The 24,098-nt window shown below is 39.0% G+C and overlaps 1 protein-coding gene across 1 annotated transcript; it reads right to left on the bottom strand.

The window, feature by feature from the left end:
• Window positions 1-6,734: 6,734 nt before the first annotated feature.
• plcxd3 (phosphatidylinositol-specific phospholipase C, X domain containing 3) lies at window positions 6,735-23,910 on the bottom strand. Its single transcript, XM_041042510.1, has 6 exons — window positions 23,726-23,910; window positions 13,028-13,284; window positions 12,600-12,773; window positions 11,221-11,396; window positions 10,351-10,452; window positions 6,735-9,343 (listed from the first exon to the last, which is right to left on the bottom strand). The coding sequence occupies exons 1-6, from the start codon at window positions 23,826-23,828 to the stop codon at window positions 9,187-9,189; spliced, it is 969 nt and encodes a 322-aa protein (XP_040898444.1). The 5' UTR covers window positions 23,829-23,910; the 3' UTR covers window positions 6,735-9,186.
• Window positions 23,911-24,098: the final 188 nt, after the last annotated feature.

Raw genomic sequence — 24,098 nt, 5'->3', positions numbered from 1 at the left:
TATGACATTTTGAGGTCAAAAAAAATTGTGACTTTTTTTGTCCGATTTTGACGACATACTATACTATGATGTTTTTTATGACATTTTGAGGTAAAAAAATTTTTTGACTTTTTTTGGCCGATTTTGACGCCTTACTATACTATGACGTTTTTTATGACATTTTGAGGTCAAAAAAAATTGTGACTTTTTTTGGCCGATTTTGACGCCTTACTATATTATGACGTTTTTTATGACATTTTGAGGTCAAAAAAAATTTTGACTTTTTTTGTCCTTTTTGACATCTTGATATTTTGAGGTCAAAAAAAATTTTGACTTTTTTTTGGCCGAATTTGACGACATACTATACTATGACGTCTTTTATGACATCTTGAGGTCAAAAAAAATTTTGACTTTTTTTGTCCGATTTTGACGCCTTACTATATTATGATGTTTTTTATGACATTTTGAGGTCAAAAAAATTTTTGACTTTTTTTGTCCGATTTTGACGACATACTATACTATGACTTTTTTTTACGACATTTAGAGGTCAAAAAATTTTTTGACTTTTTTTGGCCGAAAAAAACGCAATACTATACTATGACGTTTTTTATGACATTTTGAGGTCCAAAAAAATTTTGACTTTTTTTGTCCTATTTTTACGACATACTATACTATGACGTTTTTTATGAAATTTTGAGGTCCAAAAAAATTGTGACTTTTTTTGTCCGATTTTGACGCCTTACTATACTATGACGTTTTTTATGACATTTTGAGGCGAAAAATTTTTTTGACTTTTTTGGCCGATTTTGACGCCTGACCATACTAACACGTTTTTTAAGACATTTTGAGGTCAAAAAAATTTTTGACTTTTTTTGGCCGATTTTGACGCCTGACCATACTAAGACGTTTTTTATGACATTTTGAGGTCAAAAAAATTGTTTGACTTTTTTTGGCCGATTTTGACGCCTTATTATACTATGACGTTTTTTATGACATTTTGAGGTCAAAAAATTTTTTGGCTTTTTTTGTCCGATTTTGATGACATACTATACTATGAAGTTTTTTATGACATCTTGAGGTCAAAAAATTTTTTGACTTTTTTTGGCCGAAAAAAACGCCATACTATACTATGACGTTTTTTATGACATTTGAGGTCCAAAAAATTTTTTGACTTTTTTTGTCCGATTTTCACGCCTTACTATACTATGACGTTTTTTATGACATTTTGAGGTCAAAAAAATTTTTGACTTTTTTTGTCCGATTTTGACGACATACTATACTATGACTTTTTTTACGACATTTTGAGGTCAAAAAATTTTTTGACTTTTTTTGGCCGAAAAATGCGCCATACTATACTATGACGTTTTTTATGACATTTTGAGGACCAAAAAAATTTTGACTTTTTTTGGCCGATTTTGACACCTTACTATACTATGACCTTTTTTATGAAATTTTGAGGTCCAAAAAAATTTTGACTTTTTTTGGCCGATTTTGACGCCTTACTATACTATGACGTTTTTTACGACATTTTGAGGTCAAAAAATTTTTTGACTTTTTTTGTCCGATTTTCACGCCTTACTATACTATGATGTTTTTTATGACATTTTGAGGTCAAAAAAAAGTTTGATTTTTTTTGGCCGAAAAAAACGCCATACTATACTATGACCATATTTTTGACATTTTGAGGCGAAAAAATTTTTTGGCCGATTTTGACGCCTTACTATACTATGACGTTTTTTATGACATTTTGAGGTCAAACAAATTTTTGACTTTTTTTGGCCGATTTTGACACCTTACGGCCATTTGACGTTTTTTATGACATTTTGAGGTCAAACATTTTTTTGACTTTTTTTGTCCGATTTTGACGCCTTACTATACTATGACGTTTTTTATGACATTTTGAGGTAAAAAAAAATTTAGACTTTTTTTGTCCGATTTTGACGCCTTACTATACTATGAAGTTTTTTATGACATTTTGAGGTCAAAAAATTTTTTGACTTTTTTTGTTTGATTTTGACACCTTACTATACTATGACGTTTTTTATGACATTTTGAGGTCTTACAAAAATTTGACTTTTTTTGGCATTTTTTGACGGTAACTTAAATCATTTAGCTTTCAAAATGATAGTTTCTAACTATTGTATTGTTTATCGTCACAACTAGCAATATAACAATCTGACCATAAATTGGGTCACTTGTAGTGATGATCCCAGACAAAATGATCACCTAGCTCTGCAGTTCCTCTCAGCTCTGTGGAGCTTTTTAGCCCACAAATGTCTTAAATATTTGTAGCTGCAGCATCTATCTGTTTTCAGTGAGCTCTAATAAACACATTCTATGCACCAAACAGTCGACAAAGATCAGAGATTAGCAGAGTGGCAAGTTTAGCAGCAAAAGAGCCAGATATTTCCCTCAGGAGTTAGTGTGGACCAAAAACAGATGCTAATTCATGCTAATGTGTCTTCTTTGTAAGTAGTTACTAAGTAGTAGTAGTTGCTAAGGTGATAATATGTCAGTGTTGTGTTCACAGCTTGTTTCTGTTGCCCCCAAATGTTGAAAAAAATCTGAAATTTCATGTTTAAGAATAAGACTGAAAAAACAAACATACCATACTCACCTTCTCTTTCATTCTCTCCCTCTTCAGGTGCAAGAATAGCAGAGTACTCCCAGCTCTATGACCAGGTAATGTTTAAGGATCCTCCTAATCCTGCTGGTCAGACCTCCACTACCCCACACCACAGCCATCTGGGGCTGCCATCCTCTCCATCCATGCCTGAGACCTCCTTGGAGGTGGACTGGCTTCACTCCACATACAGCAATGGAGAGCTAGCCAGCTTTGTCACCGAGGTGGGGGATGCTCGAGCATTTTTGTATGGATTTCCTTTAAAAATAATTTCATGAACATTGAAGTAGATAAAAACAGTTACATGAACAATACATGTTTGAACACTTGAATTTTGAACTATTTTTATGGATATCATTTTAAATGAAGGAGTAAATCAGCACATTTTGGTCAGACATTTACTATTGCAACTTGTCAGTTGGTTTGTGTGCAAAGATGAAAGATGAAAGACGCCAGCTAGCAAATCAGGGCCAAAGGAGAGCCAAAAATTTAAACTTAGCTGAATGCCCAAGAATGTCTGAATACTCAAATAAACTTTAAAACTACTCAAGTATTGACTTGAGTTGTGATTTAGACTTGCAAACACTGGAGGGCAATAGAGATTTGAGAACCATTTCCTTTTCATTGCTTACATGTGATTCAGAGCAGAGTAAATTAATGTGTATGCCACAGACTGAATCCAGGTTAGATCAGTTGAAAATATTGATCTTCACCATTTCTCCACATGTTGAGAGAGACAGAGAGAGAGAGAGACTGGTTTGGTGACCAATTTGTTTGTGGAATCCACTTCTCTGTCTAATTATGGACATACATCTGCTTTCACAAGCAGACAGGGAGCCATACTGTGCATACCCATCACATACTGGCAGCTCAAGAGAAAACAGCGCTGAGTTTGTGTTCTGATGAAATGTTTTTTAGCAGCCTTAGGGCGGGCACGGTTGTGTTAGTGAACATCAATTCCTGCTGCCTATCATTTCTAGAAATAAGCAACAGACAATCTGGCCCTGCCTACAAATTTAGGACATCAAATTAATGTGCATGTCAATTTAAAACAAGTTGCAAAAGACAGAAAAGGTTACTTTTGCTGCAGTGGCAATGACATTTTTGAAATGAGAATACATCTTACTGGCTCTGAATAGCAGAGCCTGTAAGAAGAGCCTTGTATATGACAAGACATTGTTGTAAACTTTATTATTGCAAGGTATTTCAGTGTATGCAACTTCTGTCATCCTCAAAACATCCTACAAACTGGGAGAAAAGTTTCATTTAAGCATAGCATCACCTAACATAAATGCAAATACGAGACAACTGAAACTTCAGTCATACAAATGTTATGCATAATAGTAATGCATAATGACAAAAGTGATTTCCTGTATTTCACCCAGTGCTAAATGACTCAGCTACTGTACAGCAGCAAGCCAAGTCCCAGCACCTCAGGCTAAAATAACAGTTGGCTCAGACAATAGGCCACCAGACCATGCCTCTGTGGGTCTCATGATGTTCAGAGGGCCATCTTTGACTGCCATCTGCCCTGGACGTTTGGTCTGCCAGAAAACGACAGTCTGTGAGGTTCGGACAGAGAGCGACCTACAGTAGCCAATGAATATGCAACTTCTGTGCTTACTGTCCTCCAGAAAAGAACATAAACCATATTTCAACAAGGTTGTTTGCGATACCAATCAGAGAAATTATATTTAAAAAAAAAAAAGGAGTAGCATTTAAAACATTTGTGAGCTTATCAACTGCTAAAGCTGTGTAGTCTGTTTAAACTGATTAGACAACATACAAGAAACCAGTGGTTCCCAAACTAGTTGTCTAAATAGAGATAATAGAGATTTCAGTGGACAGTACATAAGAGCCACAAGCCAAAAGGGGTGGAAATCACTGGCATTTAGACCAAAATTCATAATTCTTCAGCAAATTTTGGTGCTATATTTTGTTGTAATTGTGTCCCTTATGTCCAGGAAAAAATTCTAAGGTTCTGCCTAAAACTATGAGTTTAGAAGTAACACAAAATGGTGATGATCTGTGATGAATGAGATCATAAACTACCAGTGGTCAGTCCAATAGCCCTTTCAGAAAAAATGACACAATTACAACATAAACTCTACTCTCTATCTGTCTCTCTCTGTCCCTTTCCTGTGAGCATTGCCTTCTGCTGCCCAGTGGCGGTTCAACATTGAATTACTCCCTGGGCGAGATCCCCTCCCAGCCAACATTATTTCATCAACCACCACATTACTTCATAGAAACTGGAAGATGTCCTAGCCATCAAGGTGACTGACATATTTGGTACAGCACAAGCAGACAGATTTGAACGAAAGCTGTAGAAGTACAAAGAGTCAAAAATTAGAAAAATGTAAAGTGTCAGCAGTGGTGAACAAAATACTCAACCCCAACACTGGACTTAAAGTATAGATAGTCCTTGTCAAATATTACTCAACTACGCATGAAAGTTGCTCAGTCAAAATTTTACTTGAGTTAAAGTACTAGAGTACTTTTAAACATACTTAAGTATTCAAAATTACAAATCAGAAAGTACATTTTCTAATATTGATACATAGCTGTATTGTTTTCACAGTGCATTCACAGAACCTTCTAACTCTCTGAAACCACCTGATGAATGTACTTTGTCACTGGTCACCACTGACTGCCAACAAATATGAACATAAATTAAGCCTCGTTAAGAGTTAAACAAGACACTGACTGTCAATGACAAAAAAAACTGCTCAAAAGAATGAGCTTGGTCTTACTGATGACCTGCTCAGTCAATTGTAGGGCTCCCACATTCTCCCAACCCAGCCACCCTCCTGAGTCAGGGTACCACTTTTCTACATGCGTGCTTGTGGTGCATGCTGGGAGATATTGTTTTATTGTAGCTTCTACTGGCAGATGAATTGCCACCCTGAGTCATGTACCCTCATAAGTAGACTCAGTAGTGGCTGGTGAAATTACTCTTCCTCCTCCTCACACTCCAAACTTTTCTGAAACAGTGCATCTTGCTGCTGCCCCTCTTTAAACTGTTTGAATGCCATCATCCATCTCTACCTCCTACACCTCTACCTCCTCCTCGTGTTTGTGTTTGCCTGAGCGCGTGTGTGCGTGACAGAGAAAGACAGACACAAACATGCATGCACTCTTATGAGTACAATTACAGTGCATTTGCATTTTCTCATTTCTTCAGCAAAAAAAACTGTCAATAAAATCCAAGGACATGCATTAGTGCCTTTTCTTTCTCTTTTCCTCATAAAGCATCATTAATGGCCTGCAGTTCATTAGTCCATTAATGTGCCATAAAAACCAAGTAACAGGCACAGGACAAGAACATGAAAAATCATCTACACAAACAATGTAAATGCATCGTGCCTTTTCCTTCCATTGTCTGTTGAAATGTGCAATCAAATCACTCAATAACCATCCAATCTAACGTAGCTGTGGTTACCACCATGACACTGCTGTTTTACTAAGCCAAATTTGAGCAAGTTTGATCAGTCAATTAACCCGTGTTAATGAGTGTAAAATAGCATGAGTACTTGATCACTGGAATCAGTGAATCAGGTTACCAAAAAGCTAGATGCTGATTTTCCATGAGTCACATGACAAAGGGCAAGAATGACTCAACAAAGTACATGTTATTTTTATTGTTTTTACAGGTTAAGTCCTCCAAGCTACAATTAAATGCACACAAAAGCACATACAGTCAACCTTTGCTTTGTTGAGTTGTCTCTGTTTCCACTTCCTGAGCAACACCTGGCTGCAGAATGGCAGATGCTGAATTACAAAACAGTCTCAGCAAGGTCACCCTAGGTGCCACTGCCCACCCACCTCCATTCTCATCACCCTGGAAACTGGTTGATTTTAGGATGCTCCTCTGCACAGATGGGCAATAAAATACTCATGTGTTAGCTTAAAAGCTGCAGATCCATTTTAGATTTAGTTTTAGAGTGCTGCTATTCACTGATTGAATTAAATTACAGTTTTATTATTAATACTGTCTCTTTTTTTTATTTGGCCAAGCAACTAACCATGCAAGCACACAATCACCACTCAATAAGCCAGACCTGGTTAGGAAATGATACATCAATTAGTCACTCAGTAGGCATAGAAGCTTTATTTGATCTGCCATTTTCCACTTAGAACAGAGTCACTTTCATTGGAATGAAAGTTTTTGAGTTTTACAACAGCAAGGGACTCTTTTCACACCAGAACATAAAGGCAACGACAACAGTTTGGACCAGGGAAGACACAAATGTCCTTACAACACAATTTGCAAGCCTTTTCAAGTCTGCTCATTTGTGTGGGTTCATTCTTAATCTGAATGGCGTAGTAGCAGTGTGACATTTAAAAAATAAATTAATGTGGAGATTTGTTTTAAAGGGTAAAAACATTTCCAGCTGAGATGCATCCATGCTCTGAAGAACAATATGCATAAAATAACAGAAGTTATGCACAAACCTCATGAACCCTTCTAAGGTATATGTAGAAGTTTTTGATTCATGCACAACAGTGAAGTACCAAATAAATATGAAAACCAAGAAGCAGTATGATAGCTCAGTTAAGCTACACGTTAAGAAACTATTGTCAATGACTTCTTCGCAGTAGTTTTAATAATTTACAATTTATCGGCAGTATACTATTTGCAGTTACAGTATGTACAAACTTTTCACGATATAAAACATTTTAACATGAAACCACACTGAAGTCAAAGAAGTACTGTTTGAACTCTAAAACTTGAACTCATTTTCACATTTAAGCATACGGTACAAACATGACTTTCTAGCTGATACTCAGTCACTCAATCACATGAGACTTTTAGAAATGGCACAGTTACTCACAAGACACATACATTCACAAATCCAAAGGGTTGAGTTTCCTGTTTCTGGCTTTACATTACCAAACTAGACAACAAAGTCCTTACAGAATACATTCTCTGCAGAAAATGCCACACTGATCAGAAGGTGTGTGGATGATTGACGACTATGCGATTTTGTTTTTTTCATGCATAATGTGTAAAACCTTGCAATAAAAATATTTCCATTGTCTTCCCAGGTGTCATTTCAATGTTCTTTTCCATCTTAAATTAGAAATTGCAGGGTAACGAATGAAATGCAATAAAAACACATTTTAAAAAAATCAGAGTATAATAAATGTATTGCACCAATATTGATATAGCAAAAATTGGGGGATTCGGAAACATTCCGAAATATGAAACACCTAATGAAGTAGACACCAAAGAGCTACGGCTAGACCTTAACTAAACATTTACTGTATTACTGTCCGGGTGTCAAATCACTGGTGTCACATCATGACTCCAAATTATGATGTTCAAACTTTTCTGACTTGAAGTAAAATGGGTCTCTGTGTGAGTGTTAAGCAACTTTATCACCTGTTATTACGAAAGACACAACACTGATACATCTCATGATGACTCATATGTGCTGCACTACAGCAGCAAGTATAGACGCACATATACGGGGCAAGCATTCAGCAGAGGAACCACAGACAGTGGGTACATTCTTGTATCCAGATGTACTGTATTTTTATACTCAACTGTCACGATTCAGCACCCACCACAAAATCCAATAAATGTATCACGCCGGATTCCTACCCATTAAAAATAACTAGTAACATTGATTGCATTTATAGCTGTCCTAAACAAATTATTTTTTCTGTCGCTCTGTACCTTGCAGTGACAGCTGATGTTTGTCTTGAAATCGAGATGCACAAAAAGATTAAGCACACATAACATGATTGGTACTTTTCTCTTGGCTAGTCAAGCTGCACTCTTTGTCTGTCTCTTAGTGGTTTTGGGCAAGGAGGTGAATTAGTGGTTAACCAATGTGCACAGGTGTGTGCTCAATGTCTAGGCTGCAAGCTGACTTAATTTCTTGTCTGTGTATTGGGTAAACACAATATTATAAGTTTTTAAACACACACTGCACTGAAAAGTACTGAAGGTGTTCTCAGAAACAACTGCAGTGATTTAACCAGGGATGCATACTGTTAGGGGAAAAAAAAGAAAAAAAAAGAATTGTCTTAGATTTTCCAAACAAGACGAACAACTGCTAGCTACTTACACTGGCCAACAATCTGAGTGGTTTAAGTTACACAGACTTATTTAAAACAACCTCAGAAAAAAAACTTACTGTCACTAGAATATCAAGAAGGATGTACCAATACATTTAGCAGAAAGTGGATATGCTCTGAGGAATCTACCCTTGATGAAGTGGTAAGGCTGGAAACAGTCAATTAGATCAGTGGAAAAAGCAGTTATTTTTACAGCACAGGAAGTAAAGAAAATTGAAAAAACAAAACATTTTGATCCCCAAAAGTAGGAAACAAACAAAATCTCATTCTCTTAGTGCTCAAACCAAACACCAGTGTTGTTTCTACTAATCCCAACTTGTCTTTCCTCAACCACCTTTTCCATGTGCTCTCTCAATTCACTATAGCCCTAAATAAAGTGAAAGGAGCAGTGCAGCTCCCCTCCTGAAATAAATGCCAAAGAGAAAAGAGTGAGAACACAGACCCAGCCACTGGAAGCAGTGGTGGTGGTTGTGCTCTCTCACACCCACAGCAGGCTCTCAGGTGGCATCATCGTCATCTTCGTCCAGGTGATAGTTGAGGGTGATGACAGCACTGATGAATTCTCCGAGCTCCACAAAGTCAGCTGTGATAATGTTGATGCCGCTCTCCCCAGGTCTCTGCGATCTGATCCACTGCATCATGCCTGGTAAGGCCCTGAGAGGATGCACAGAAAGACACATAGACCATGGCGGGAAGAGCGAGAGGGGGAAATATAGTCACTAAAGATAGAGAGAGGGATAGAAGAAGGGATGATTCACGGTTGGTTGGTTTAACACAGAGAGGGGCACACTGTGATAAAAGATCTCTGTGACGCAGTATGGGATGTCTGCAAACCAGACACCAGCTGCGAGGATGACACTCTGAACACTTGCTGGACATGTTCATGAGTCGAGCATCAGGGGAGGGTGTTACTCCTGCAGATGCCTCACCCAGCTTTCTGCATGACAAAATTCAATGAGTTGTCTCCTCCTCACACTTGCTTTCTTGTTCTGTCGAGTCCTACGCTGGCTGTCTGGCAAAATGAATGGATGGAATTTTGAAGGATGCCTACATCAAAGTAACCAAACGCCTGGTGAGAACAGCTGATAGTGGAGTTAAATGAATAATTCATGCCAGGAAAATTGATGGTTTTGCTGCTGAGGCTTTTAACAAACTGGGGACATTAAGAGGGAGTAAACTACAGACAAAGCTATGGGTAAATCAGAAAAAAAATCCCCCACCATAACTGAGGAAAAGGGGAGATACAGAAAGGGGGAGGAGAAAGATGAGAAGCATTGCCTGGGGTTTGTGACAGCTTTTCAAAAAAAAAAAAAAAAACTTGAATGAGGTCAGTGTCAAACGCCTGTAGAAAGCAGCATGCCTCTGAATTTAGTTATAAAATGCCACAATGACTCACATATGACTGTTTATGTGTGTGTATGTGTGTGTGTGATTTTTTGTTGTGAACTGTTATGGGTAAATCATGTCATTTCTCTGGCCCCTGGTGCCTGAGGGGTTGCTATAATTTTGACCCACACTGTGTATATGTTGAACATTGTGCGCCACCACTGGTGCTAATCCTGCCTCTTATCCAACCTTAGTGTTATCCTGAACACGAACATGAAACATTTTGCTTATTCTTTCTGCCCCTCTGACACACACTTACAAACAGGTGCACGCACCTTTCTGTGATCGTCTCTCTCAGTCCACTGGCCACACCCTTCATCACAGTGCTGGCCTTTGGTGTCAGAACCACCTGGGAGACAAAGAATGTCCCCTTCCTCCTGCAAAAGACACATTAAGAACTTGCTGTTTGTTTGTTTTTTCTGTATTTTGTCCTGGTATTTTTCTTGCATTTTATCCATTTTTGTCATAAGCACCTTATGACATCAGTTTCAGAGAGGAGCCACATTTACAAATAAACTTCGCTTTACTTCAGAATTAATTACTTTAAGTGCCCACAACAAAACTAAAACACCTATTCTGTCACAAAAAATCACAGACACAAAAATTTCACATGCAAATATATGTCAGGTTTTGCTGAAACTCTCCCTCATAACTGTCAGCAGTTTCCTTTAGATGTATGTATGTATGAATGTACCTTCACACAGAATTACGGTACTTTTACTTTGAATGTTTTATCAATTAGTGTTTGGTGTGAGGAATTATTTTACCATGTGTCACAGGAGCCAAAAGATTGGGATAATTAGTGCATTTACTATTTTTAAAATTCCCATTCTCCGAGACATAGCAGTAAGCCGATGTGAACTCACTACAGCAAATGAAATTGGAAGCCACAGCCTCCTAAACTCTGAGCATTCTCTGAGCAAGTATGAGCATTACTACAATAAATCAAAATCATCGTGATAAAATGTCCCATCATGTTGGAGTTTATGACTCATTTGTAAAAAACTATAAAGCCTAAAACAGAGGTAATGACACATAAACCATTGTTTATAGTAATAAATAAGTAACCCATCGGACTTTGTCCTATTTAACCTCATGTACAGAGGTTATTAACCCCCCACAGTGAAATAAATGTAGCGACTGACCTGCGGTCAGTGACAGACGCCTGGAGAAACTGAACCAGCTTCTCTGGATCAGTGGTGTTGGCCCAGGGAGCGGGCATCATCTGGCCTGGCCACAGGAAGGGCACCTCAAGGGCCATGGGGTGATGGTAGAAGACCAGTACCTGATACTCCTTCTCCCACAGATACTGCAGAGTCACCTGGGGATGGAAGGAGAAGTGTGTTGTGGGGAGCAGGTGGTCATGGGGAGAAATTTTTGGAGGTGAAAATAGAGGGGAAAAAAAGGTGATTAGTGTTGACTAGTAAATATAAAAGAGCCCCTTCTATGCTGAGTGACAGAAAACATTCTAAACATGTAGCTGTGATGTCCATGGTAGTTATTTAAAAAGCTTTATGTTTATTTGAATGGAAGAAATAGAAATAAGTGGATATAATTGGCTGATACAGTGCATCACACTGATTATTAAGCAGCATTGTTCGATACTCAGTTCTGACTGACAATAGAAATTGTCAAGTATGTTATTTATGAGGACACAGCTTTGTCACATAAACAACCACTTTTTAAAGTCCAATCATGGGCACAATCAAGAGCCATATAACTTGTATCTTCTGTTTTTTTTATTATTTATTTTGAGATAATGACCTCATAGCTGTATATTATGCCTTAAAAATAAGACAATCAAGTAGTACTCTGACAAATGAACGGAGTAAAGGGGAAAGAGGAGGTAGTATAATACCTGTGGAGACAAGAGTACGAGTCATTTGTCTGCTCTAAAATTAAACACAACCCAGATGCCCCTACAGCACAGAGAAGTAGTGAAGTTCATTATTTTCACTTTTGGCCTTTTCCTCAGTCAGCAGCAGCACCTGACAGGAAACTATGATCTTAGAGTGGTGACAGTGGTGTGGGAGTTGTTGATGGGCTGATGAATTTTAAGGCTGATTGGTTTTCCTTCCTCAAGGTCTTACACCCTCACCACATGGTGGAGGGAGGCAGGACTGAAGATGGATCATGTAGTGGAAAGTAAAAAATCAAGCAGAGAAAAGCAGACACAGGGACAATTCTCAACATGGGAGGACTTTTCTACTCAACTTTTATGATGCAAAAGGGCATCCAGTGAGTGAAAAAATGAACTACAATTATGTATGTGATAACCATCATTCTGTATCTCATGTGACCAAAACAGAAATCACTTTTGTGTCCGTGTTGAGAAAACAATAATTATCAAAAGCTTTTTGAACACACACACAAAAAGAATGCCTGAGATGTGCCCTTTCACAATCAATAGTTGTTAAAGTAAAAGAAGCATCTGAGATAAATGCTTGAGGACAGTTTGTAGGGTATTTAATTGTTTTTAATCCCACCCCCTGTTAAGTATTAAATATATTAAATCTGATCGTACCTCCTGAGCGAAGACAACTGGGCAGAGTTTCTCTCCAAACACCTCTTTTAACATGGCCACCAGCTTTTCATGGTGCAAGTTCTGCACACCATAGAAGTGGTTGAAGTCCAGGAACACGACCTCTCTGGCATGAGCTGACAGGAAACTACTGATCTGCTCTAGACCTTCTCTGACCTGAAAAAATACAAATATAAATACATGTATTAATAATTTCTTTAATGACATAATGGTATGACATTTAGACACAAAAACAACTGTGATGTACTTAAAATCTCTAAAGGACCTTTTATGATTAAGCTCTCAGTCTGCACTCACACATAAATACGCAGGCACATACACAGAAACGTACAAACATCACTTAGCAACCACAAGCATTGCTAAATATTCATCACATCAAAAACCATCAAAACTCTATGCTCTGTGCTGACCGTAGCACTGAAGAGCCCGTGGGCGAAGTACAGCTCATTGTCGGGGTCACGGGGCTTGGTGGAGATGCGCAGGTCAAAGAAGCGGATCCCTGCCTCCAGTTGGCTGGTGAAGTTCATAGTCTGTGTAGCTAACCACTTCCTCATTAGCTTCTTGGCCACCGTGCCAAAAACAGAAACAAAGTTCTGCACCGTCTCCGGCTGCTCGGGGCCCACTGGAGATGCCTCGTCGATGTAGAAACTGAAGGAATCATGTGAGCCTGGAAAGGACAAAAACATGAGTCTGCATGCAGGCACTGAACACTGCATGTTTTATTTCTGTGGTGGACATGGGTGTAAGAGAGGGGCCAGTGCTTGAAACAGCCTGGCGCCATGGCAACACCACTGACTATGTGAGTAACAGCATTCGTGGTCGTAAGTCATGAACTCTGACAACCTGAAAAGGACCAAGTCTGTGCACACATACACTGATGTTTTTCATCCATCACATTTCTCTAACAGAGCAGAGGTCCCAGAGAAAAACAGTGTGGTGCTTATTATTTTTATTTTTCTTATATATCTTACAATATATTTACAGCGAATCCTCAGATGCAATTGGCAGTTGGTGGTTTCTACCTATTTGTATCCCTCCTCCAGTTTCTGTACTGTACTTTTTGGTACAGTATGGTCCATTCTGCAGTATGTCAACTTTCAACCACACATTGTGGGCTTCATCAGCTAATAGTTTCTCAGTTGTCATGGAGATTAGGGGTGGTGAAAAAAATTTCTTATTACAGTCTACACTACAACAAGCCATATTGTCACAAAAACCTATCCTAACATTAGCAAACACGGACACTGCAGCCCCTGTCAACCGCTGGAGGTAGCCGGAGGCCTCTGGATGTAGCCGCCTAGCCCAGCCGATGCTTTAGCAAAGAGCTAACTGCCAGTGCCTGTCTATGGAGCTGTCACTCAACGTAACCACGCCCCAATTTATGTATGAATTTTAAGCCTTAATAACACTAAAACGGTTGTGGTACAAATAACCCCACCCTAGCTTTTTGAACGCGGAAGTGATCCTCACTGCTGAAACCTACAACTCCTCCCTTGCCTGAAGCCTGTCATTCCACCGAATCAACGTACTCTCCACGAGGTGACGACAAAATTAGCCCCAGTGAAAGACTACATTTGGCTGCAAAAGGCTGCAACTAACGATTATTTTCATTATCAAGTTATCTGTGGGTCTATAAAAATTAATGTTATCATAGTTCAAAACAGTCCAAAATGTAAATTTTCCTATAATGTAAGACAAGAAAAAGCAGCAAATTCTCCCATTTGAGAAGCTGGAACCATCAAATGTTTGATATTTTTGCTGGAAAAATGACTGGAACAATGTTAGTTTTATTAGAATGCCTGTTCTACACTCCATGATACAATATGTCCTCATGAGTTTCAATTTTAGGTGAAGACTTTCATTTTTGGTTAAACCTGATATGAGTGTGATCCTTTGAGTCTGTAAATATGCCTTCGAAATGTGCTAAATTAGTCTGGTCCCTCAATGACTCAGTTTGCAATTTCAGACCCTTGGAGATTTTCTAACCCCCTCAGAAAGGCACGTTTCTATTTTTCACAGGTCCTTCACACTTCCTCATGGATAGAATATTTTATTTCAGATAATAGGATCACTCTTTCATCTTATTCATATAACTCAGTTGCTAAATCTAACTATGCGCCTACTATGATGGGTGTTATTTTTATGGATCATAACAAAACACAGCCAAATGGAAATTCAATTCAAGGTGGACACTTTCTAATAAACTTTTGTTAATTTTATTTTTGTACAGAGAATCTAAAGACCAAGAAACACAAGAAAAAACTACTGGCTTTGTCTCAACAGATTTCCAAGCTGGGTGACAGTGATTTCATGCTCTCCTGACATATATAAAGAACACCTAGATTCATAAGCAGAATTGGACAGACTAACAGAAAAGGTGGCTGAACTGCCACTTGAATTCAGATGCACTTGCCATGAACAAGAAGACCTGCCATCAATTTAGCACATCATCTCTGGTGCTTGTTATCATCTGTAAATTATCAAAAATACATACGTCTTGTTCTTTTAAAACTAGTGCAGATGAAAACTATTCTCAAAACCTCAGCAGATGGAACAGAAGCTATATGAATGGACACACATCACTATGTGTGTCATTGTGATTTGGATTAGCTGACCAGTTAGTGTTGGTTCTTATTTTAAGAAGAAAAATAAATACAGTTTTTCAATCATCTCATAAATTGCAGTAACACTGAACAGATTGTGAAAGCAGGTCAGTATACTAATGCATTCCTTGGTGACATTTCCTTGAAACCAATCCAAGGTGAATGTTAGGTCTGAAGGTTGTGTGTCCTTCCATGCCTGTTTGAGAGTGAGAAAAGAGTGTGTGTGTCTGTGTGTGTGTGTGTGTGTGTGTGTGTACATGTTATGCAAATTAGGCTGACAGTAATTCTGGTATCCACCTCCTGCTCTCATCACTGCAATCAATTTCTCATCCTCTTATTGTCTCTTCATCACGTTCCCTCACTTTCACACAGACAAACATACACCCCTCCTCCACCAACACACAGACACAGAGCCTGAATTGACCTTCAGCTATCTACACTCCAGTGCCAGGTCTTCGCAGTCGGGCCCAGAGAATGACCATAAGCAGGGCAGACAGCTGAATCCTGGGGCAAGGCAGGAAACAGCATCACTACGGGCTGAGCTGTACCAGCAGGGTCACAGCGTAACAGAGTATGACCTTAGCTGCAACAACAGCTGGCTCTGCTGTTGTTGCAGAGACTGATTTCTCTGTGGCTCTGAAGGTTGTGCAACAAAACATCATACAGTCACATAATTATTTCCATCATGCACTAATCAACCAGTTATTTTTTTCATGAAACTACTCACCAATTGGGCTATAAAATGCCAGAAAATGGTGAAAAAATGGCAATTCCTCCCAGCCCCAATGTGATGTCTTTAATTTGCTTGTTTAGTCTGACTAAGAGTCAAAAATATTCAAACATATTCAATGTGATATCACAGAAGACAAAGAAAATGAGCTAATCTTCACATGTGATGGGCTGGGCCCAGGTAATACTTGGATTTTTTTGCTTGAAAAATGACTTAAACAATTATTCAGTTGTCAAAATAATTGTAATTTTTTTGACTAATTGACAAGTGACTAATTGTTTAAGCTCTACAACAAATCTGCTCATGTAATTAAATTCACCAGTCCCCTAAGACATACAGCTAACAATATTTTACCAGGCTTTGATGAAAGCTGAACTCCTAAGGTAAACTAATAAAGCTTGTTTGTGCATTACTAACGAGGATTGCCTTAAATATGTATGACAAATAGCTTGTGCATTATGCCATACTGCAGAGAGAAGCAATCTCACCGGAAAAACCGAGATATTCTCAACCCTGAAGGGCCAAACATTTTGCCATGTGTGCAGAATATCTGTAAGAAGCTGCAGAGAAAGCTGTGCAGAGAGGTGGAAAGTGCAATTCAACACAATCAAGCTTTTGTACCTGAGCTCTGAACATGATTATTGTTTATGTTGTGAATTAATTTGTTCCATCTTAAAGCTGCACCATGTCTCAAGGGCAACACATTAATTTGAAGATGAGAGGAAACATTTTGATTTTTGAAGTAAACTGCAGACAACAAATTCTTAGTGTTCATATACAAATTTAAACATATTATTTTGCCTCAGAATTGAGACATTTCCATTTCATTCTTGTCTACAGGAACTACAGACGGGTGACAAATCAAAGGAAAAATGTGAATAAATGAGTGAAGAAATATAATGAATGCAGATGCTTCCACTCAGGTGCACTACATGAAACAATTAAGCAATTAACATCCAATCACGCTCTGTTGCATGTATGAAAATGCTGAGCAGGCCCAGCTGATTCTGATTTTGTATCAAGATGGTAAGAGGAAAAGATCCAAGTGACTTTGAAAGAGGGTTTGTTGTTGGGGCACGGACGGCAGGAGCTTCAGTCACAAAGACTGCTCAGTGGAAACAGTGACTAAATGTCAACTGCAACTGCATTTAGATGCATGGGAAAGACATGATGTGACATGATGCTGGTGCATTAGTGAGATATGTAAGGAAAAACAGAAGAGCCACTCTTCCTCAGGTGACTGGTCAATGCAAGACGTGACCAGACTGTGTTTGCAAGAACAGTATGTTGACAATTACATAAAGAGGGATATTATAATAGGGTTGTAGTGTATAAACCCCTCATTACAAAGATGAATGCACATTTGAGAGTTAATTTCTGCAAAAACTACAGGGACTGGTCTATAGAGAAAAAGTGATATGGTTAGATGAGTTATCCTTCACCATATCTGCGACAAGAGCGTGAGTGGAGTGCATGTGTGGCGTAAACCAATAGAACGGTACAGGCCTGAATGCTTGACTTCTACAGTGAGGGGATCTGGTGGCTTAGTTATACTGTGAGGGGCATTTTACAGATGCGGTTTGCGTCCACTTGTCCCCTTAAAGGACTTCGAGTCAATGCAAATCAATGCAAAGTTGCTGATTACCTTTATCCTATGATGAAACATTTCTATCCTGATGGAAGTGATCTCTTCCAAGATGACAACGCCCCCCATGCATAGGGCACAAGGGGTCACTGAATGGTTTGATGAATATGAAAATGATGTGAATCATATGCTATGGCCTTCACAGTCACCTGATCTCAACCCAGCTGAACACCTATGGGAGATTTTGGACCGACATGTTAGGCAGCACTTTCTACCACCATCATCAATACACCAAATGAAGGAATATCATTTGGAAGAATGAAGGTTTCATCCTTCCAGTAGAATCCAGAGACTTGTAGAATCAATTCAAAGGTGCATTGAAGCTGTTCTGTTGTACATGGTGGCCCAGCACCTTCATATGTTGTTTTTTCCCTTAATTTGTCCCTGTCTATATGTAGTATGTTAATGTTCTATGTCTAACTACTAGAAAAAATGTGGGCCATGTTTGCCGATGTGTTCTTTCCTCACATCAGCTACTCAGTCACATGTTTAATATGGACGTGAAGAAGCTGGTGTCCTACTGGGCCAGAAAAGATGTGAAGAAAGTGGAAGGAGAGGGAATGAGGCAGACTTCACAAAAGAGAGAGAGAAAGGCTGAGACAAAGATAACACAGCAATTCACTTCTTGATGATGGTGATGATGATGATGATGATGACGATGGTGGTGGTGGTGGGTGATGACTGTTACCTTAGAGAATTGACCTGAGTTAACTGAGTCATTCTGACTGAATGAGGACCACTGGTGGTTTATGCCCTTTTTCATGACAAATCATTACTGCTCACCATGCACTCTTTCAAGATCTATTTTAGGATGCTGAGGAAAGGAGGGAGGGAAGAAAATGAGAAGGAAATGGAAAGTAACAGGGTGGAGATGAGCTAAATGATACTAAAAGATAGAGCACAAGACTCGCCATTCTCCCTCCTCTACACTTTACCAGCAGGAATCTTTCTATACTACTTTATAGTAATTCTTCATCTATTTTCTGCAGGCCTCTATTCTTCAAACTCCTGTTCAACTCCCTTCAATCTCAAAGCACATACATTTCCAAAGAAGCTGAGTTACTTCGTCAAACACAATGTATTTGGTCAATCTGAAGTTGAGCTAAACAGAGATTAGAGAGATAGGTGGGTCGTGACTCATGGGGTCATATCCATTTACAGAAAATAGCTGTACTATTCCCACCTCTTTACCACCCATTTGCTTAATTTCTCTACAAGTGTTTTTTTCTCTCTTTGTTTTTCTCCCTATATCAATCTATTTTCTCCTCCCTTGTCTGTTTTGAATTTTACTTCCTCTTGTTTTTCCAATGGCTTTTAACTGGCTGATTTCCTGCCCTTCAAAAATCTCGCTGCACTGCCAGTGTTTATCTTGGCGTCTGATACCATTCATCCTCCTCGTTCAGGGGCTTAAGTGACAGCAGAGTGATCTAGTCAAGGGACTGATGGACATATTTACAGCTAAAAGTCCCGGGCCAGCCTTTTCCTCTACCCAGTGAGAGCCGACAAGATGCCTTATCCCATCCAGTAGTTTGCCTGCTTTGGATGAAGTCAAACTAAATGTAATTTTCACTGATAGAAAATTAATCCATTTTAATTAGGTACAACCCACTGTCTAATTTTGAAATAGGTGTTAAATTTTTTTTGATATTGTATATATTGAAAGTAATACAGTGCTGATTGTATTTTGGTTAAATCATCACAATAAAAATATTTTTTTCATAATATGAAAAAAACAAAAAAATCTAAAAATCTACTTTGTATCACCTTCTCAAACTTGTTTTATTAATGATCATGTAAAAGTGAGCTAGGCCTTTTCAGTAACTAGTTCTAAAGCTGTATTGATCAGGGCTATGGGGTTGTTTTGGAGTTCTTCTGCCCCTAAGTGGCCAAAAATTAATTTATGTAGCTTTAAAAACACCAGAAAGAAAAAAAAAGTGAATTGTTTGATTATTCAGTGAGTGAATGTAAATATTTGGCAATGTTTTGTATAGTTAATTAATATTAATGGCACAGAAAATGAGACATCTAAATTTACATTTAGTTATGCTACACATGCACATGCAGTACACAGATATATATTTATGCCAGTCAGCGCATACTCCAAAAATAAAATCCAATTACGGTACTACGGCAGTCAAATTTTGACAGTCATTCCCTTCCCTCCAGTAAAGCCTGTTTTATGGTGACGGAACTACAGAGAAACAGATTCGCAGTCCCTCTGAAAATGCACCTTTGCTGACCACCTCAGACGAACATGCAGCCAGGCAGCACTCACCTAGCAGATCTAACAATAGCCACAAAAAAAACAGCCACCATGTCCCCCACTGATCAGCTTGGAGAAATGGAAAATGGTAAATACTCCCTCCTTTTCTCCCTTTTTGACCTCCATCTTTAATCTTTTAATCTGCTCCTATTGAAACCCCCCCCCCCCCCTCCCCTCTTTCTCCAGACAGCTAGAATAGAAATGGAACAAGTCAACTGACTTGTAGACTTGATAGGTCGGGCAACACATGCTGACTCATGTCTAAGCAACCATGTTCTTATCTCACAAAGTGGTTATGACCAGCAGACGACCAACAGAACTATGCTCATGAAAATATGTATTATTTTTATATAATAAATAATTAAATCACAGTGTGCCTCACAGCTGCACTGTGTCATGAGTCACAGCATGATAAACAGCTCTATAACTCTGTAATAACTCTAAATAAACAACTGACTGAGTTATGCTCCGTGCTGGCATTTGATCAAAAAAAAAAAAAAAACCCAGTCGAAATCTGACTGTATTCAATTATCTCTTGTGTCAAAAAAAGCTGTTGTTTATACATGGTTCTAGAAAAAATTGTCTATTCACAGCTCTTCTCCTTCTACTGGACAAATTTCAGTCCGATTTCACAACAGATCTGTGTCCGTTCTCCTCAGGGTGACAAATGATTGATTGGTGTCTTGGACTCTGAAAATCATGCAGTTTTAAATCAGTTGAACCCCTCTGCTACATCCGACAAAATCAATCATTCTGTTGTCTTGGACTATCTTGGACATGTTGTTGTCATTTAGGATCAGGCTTTGCTGGGGTTTGCTTCTTACCTACAAGACTGGTGAATTAAGGACAGGACTGAAAACTTTTTGTTGTCCTCTGCACCCATCTCTCTGTGGTGTACCACAAGGTCCCATTTTGGAGCCCATTTTAATCTCATGAATTATGCTTCCAGTGTAATTCATTTTTAGAAATTTCAATATTTCTTATCCTTGTTACACTGGGAATATGCAGCCATACATACTCATAGTCCTCTGCACTTAAAAAGGGCTTAAAACTTTCTTTAGATTTAAAGAAGTCCTGACCTTTGACTGTTGAGAAATTAAAAATGCTTGCTTTCATATAGGGACCTGCAGACTATTTTACATGCTTTTATCTTTTTGTCTGCTCTTTACTATATCTCTCTCTGTCTGAAGGAGTCAGATGGCCTCATCTTACCTGCAGCTTGTCCAAAATGCAACATAGAGGCTCTTCAAGAAGAGAGACCTCTCTACCTTCCTGTACTCATCTGTCTTCACTGGCTTCACTCACTCACTACCAATTAAATAAAGAACCAATTTTAAGATTCTTTTATTTGTTTCCAGTAAAAATCCAAGGGTGACTGAGAATTTCAAATTACTGAATGAGTAGCAGTTTACTCCTCATTATTAGCTCTTATTTAAACAGCAATATCTCCCAGTAGATAAGTTAGTTGAGGTGGTACATTTATACTTTATGGAGGTAGGTACTTTTGCCTAGATTAGCTGGTACTTCACGGTTACTGCCACCACCTCCATCCATATGATGGACTGAGGCAATATCCCTTGGTTCATTAACCCCTTAACCTTTGTGAGTTTGTCATTTGAAAATTAATCTTTTTTAATTACCTATGTGGGTTGCACAAACCACCAAACTACATAAAAAACAGCAAATAAACTGACTAACCATTTCATCAAAAAGAGTTTACGCCAGAAGTGAACATCCATGACAAGCATCATACTGTTACTTTTCAACTGTTTTCATATTGAGATTGGCCAGGTAGATCTAAGTCAAAGTGAACAGCAACAGCACATATGGTAAATAGAAACTATCTGTCATACAGCAGCTGTTGTGTCTGTCAAACACTTATGCTGTCTAGAGAATCTATTGTGTTATGTATATCCATATACAATATTTTCCTGTCCTATACAAATCATTTGGGTGCATTAGCTCAAATACCAATTACTTAAAACATGACAAATAGATGCCATTTAAACATCATAAAAATCTCACACTAATTAAGTCTTCTCTGTCACCATGAAACCTTGAAATAAACTCATTGGCAATTATACAGAAGATTATGTATACTAATGAGTACAGCTGTGCAATGCTGGCAACACAGACACAGTGGGGACTGTTCAGTTTATTGGCAACAGCAGAGTACCATGCCATCACACCAACCCACATGGTAGGGTACTCCAAATACCCCAAACACTTTGGCCTGGATCATTCAGGCTGTGTCAGCTTGTAAACTGTTTCTTTTTCTCAAAAATAAATAGCATCACTGAGTTACAGGCAGCAGTAGTTGAATGGTGAGGACTGTACAGCAGGAATTTAACATCCTGAATATAATATTATTTCAACTAAGAGGAGGAAAAGAGACGGTTATCTCTTTTGTTTCTTGTCTGTCCCAGTTTTATTCCTCCTCGAACAAAGGTTTGTAATGCTGCATTCTAAGATGAAACAAAAACGATGTGATATGAGACACACTTTTGAAAGAACTCAGACATACACCCCAGTAAGAACACATGATTGCTGCTAAATAAGCTCCCATGAAATCCTCTGGATTATGGATTTTATCTTGACAAACATTATGCCAGATCTGTGCACATATACACAAGAAAAGAATCAGAGGGTGTTTACAGAATCTGTATCCAATTGGAGAACAGACTGAGAGCAGCTGAGCTGCAGGCCATAGGGCCAATAAGAAGTAATGATACCTAATTAAATGGGACAGAGCATGTTCCCATGCTTCCTCTGCATGGATGAACTGTGGTGTAACCCAGAACATGTCATGTGATTCAGCAAAATTACTAGCATGAGGTAATACATGCCATGCTGTTTCTGTCTTTCAGTCGATATTTGATTACAACTACGATAAAATGCACGTGCCGTGGCATCCCTAAGGTCAGTGCTGGTAATATGCCACGCCTCAGTGGACACTCAGCACCAAGCCATCTGCATCTGAAATACCATCATTTCACATGCCAACCCTAAACACAGCAGGTATCTGTAGTTCAACCGCGTGAGAGGGGTGGACAGAGGGAAAGAGTGAGACTGAGACAAAGAGAGAAAAAGAGAGGGTGAAGCACATAGGATTAGAAATGCAAGAAAATGAAGAATGAAAGCGCTTTGTGTGGAGGTGTGATAATCACTAGGCAGCAGATATGGAATTAGCTGGCTGCTAATAAGCGATTCCATCAGTCAGATCAGTGGTGTGCTTTACAACCAGCATTTCCAAATTGAATGGAGTTTAAGAAGACCAACGCACTGATTGGCTAAAGGTCCAACCAACTCATTTTCTATCGGATGCGCTGTGATCATCTGAGAGCTGAGACTGAACCCATCCCACTCCCTGTCTGTTCTCCTCAATGGCCACCACCCCAGTACAAACGCCAAAAGTCCTACACCAAACAGAGCAGCATGGTTCATCTGTATAACCTACTCTGAACCTTCAGAGCGGTTCCTTTTTTTTTAACCTCAGGTAATCCCATCGTTTGGAATATTTGACTGAGATGCTCTGAATCATGGGTGTTATTCATAACCTTCAGACAGCGGACAATAACACGAGGAAGCTGAACTGTTCAAAATACATGGTACTTCTCACGTTGCGCAACAGGTCTTACCCTTTGTTCTAACGGGTTACGATGAAAGTAACCACATTTTAGGTTGTAGGAGTTACACTGGGTGCAAAGTAAAACATCAAAGTTCGCAAAGCAGTAAAAATATTTTGAATGTTTAAACTCATATTTATTTATTTCTCATCTACCAGAATATGCAATGCGCTTGGATCAATAAAAGAGATGGACATCCTCCTCACTCGATTACACTGTGGCAACGTAAAGAAACACCTACCGGGAATCGCCAGGTTGGTGAGCGGGATAGTGTGCATGCTCTGCGGTAAACTTGCCATCCAGTCTGCGAACCGCAGGTCGCTTCTCCCGTGAGACGAAGCCATGCTGCCGCCGTGCTCAACTCCTTTCTCCCGGACCGGTGCCTGCGCCAACCTGGAGAGCGCTCTCTCTCTCTCTCTCTCTCTCTCTTTTCCTCTCCACACATACACACACACTCTCTCACAGACACACACACACACACACACACCCGAGTGCTTTCTCTTTCTCACACAGAGACACCAGTACGAGAGCCAGTCCACACCCCCCTGAGCAGTACACATCGGCGGGTAGCACAATTACGAAAATGCGGCTGGACGGATCCAAATATGGCAACA

This window comes from Toxotes jaculatrix, chromosome 7, assembly GCF_017976425.1.
Source record: "Toxotes jaculatrix isolate fToxJac2 chromosome 7, fToxJac2.pri, whole genome shotgun sequence".
Lineage (NCBI taxonomy): Eukaryota > Metazoa > Chordata > Actinopteri > Toxotidae > Toxotes > Toxotes jaculatrix.
The sequence above is the reverse complement of the archived record's forward strand: the minus strand, read 5'-3'. Positions and strand labels throughout refer to the sequence as shown.

Bases quoted from the DNA above. Each gene is read 5' to 3' on its own strand.
- plcxd3 (XM_041042510.1), bottom strand. From the start codon at position 23,828: ATGGCTTCGTCTCACGGGAGAAGCGACCTGCGGTTCGCAGACTGGATG. The intron at 10,453-11,220 runs GTCAGTCGCTAC...TGTCTTTTGCAG, and splicing joins GCGTCTGTCACTGACCGCAG to GAGGAAGGGGACATTCTTTG. The intron at 9,344-10,350 runs GTGCGTGCACCT...GCATCCTCTCAG, and splicing joins AGAGAGACGATCACAGAAAG to GGCCTTACCAGGCATGATGC.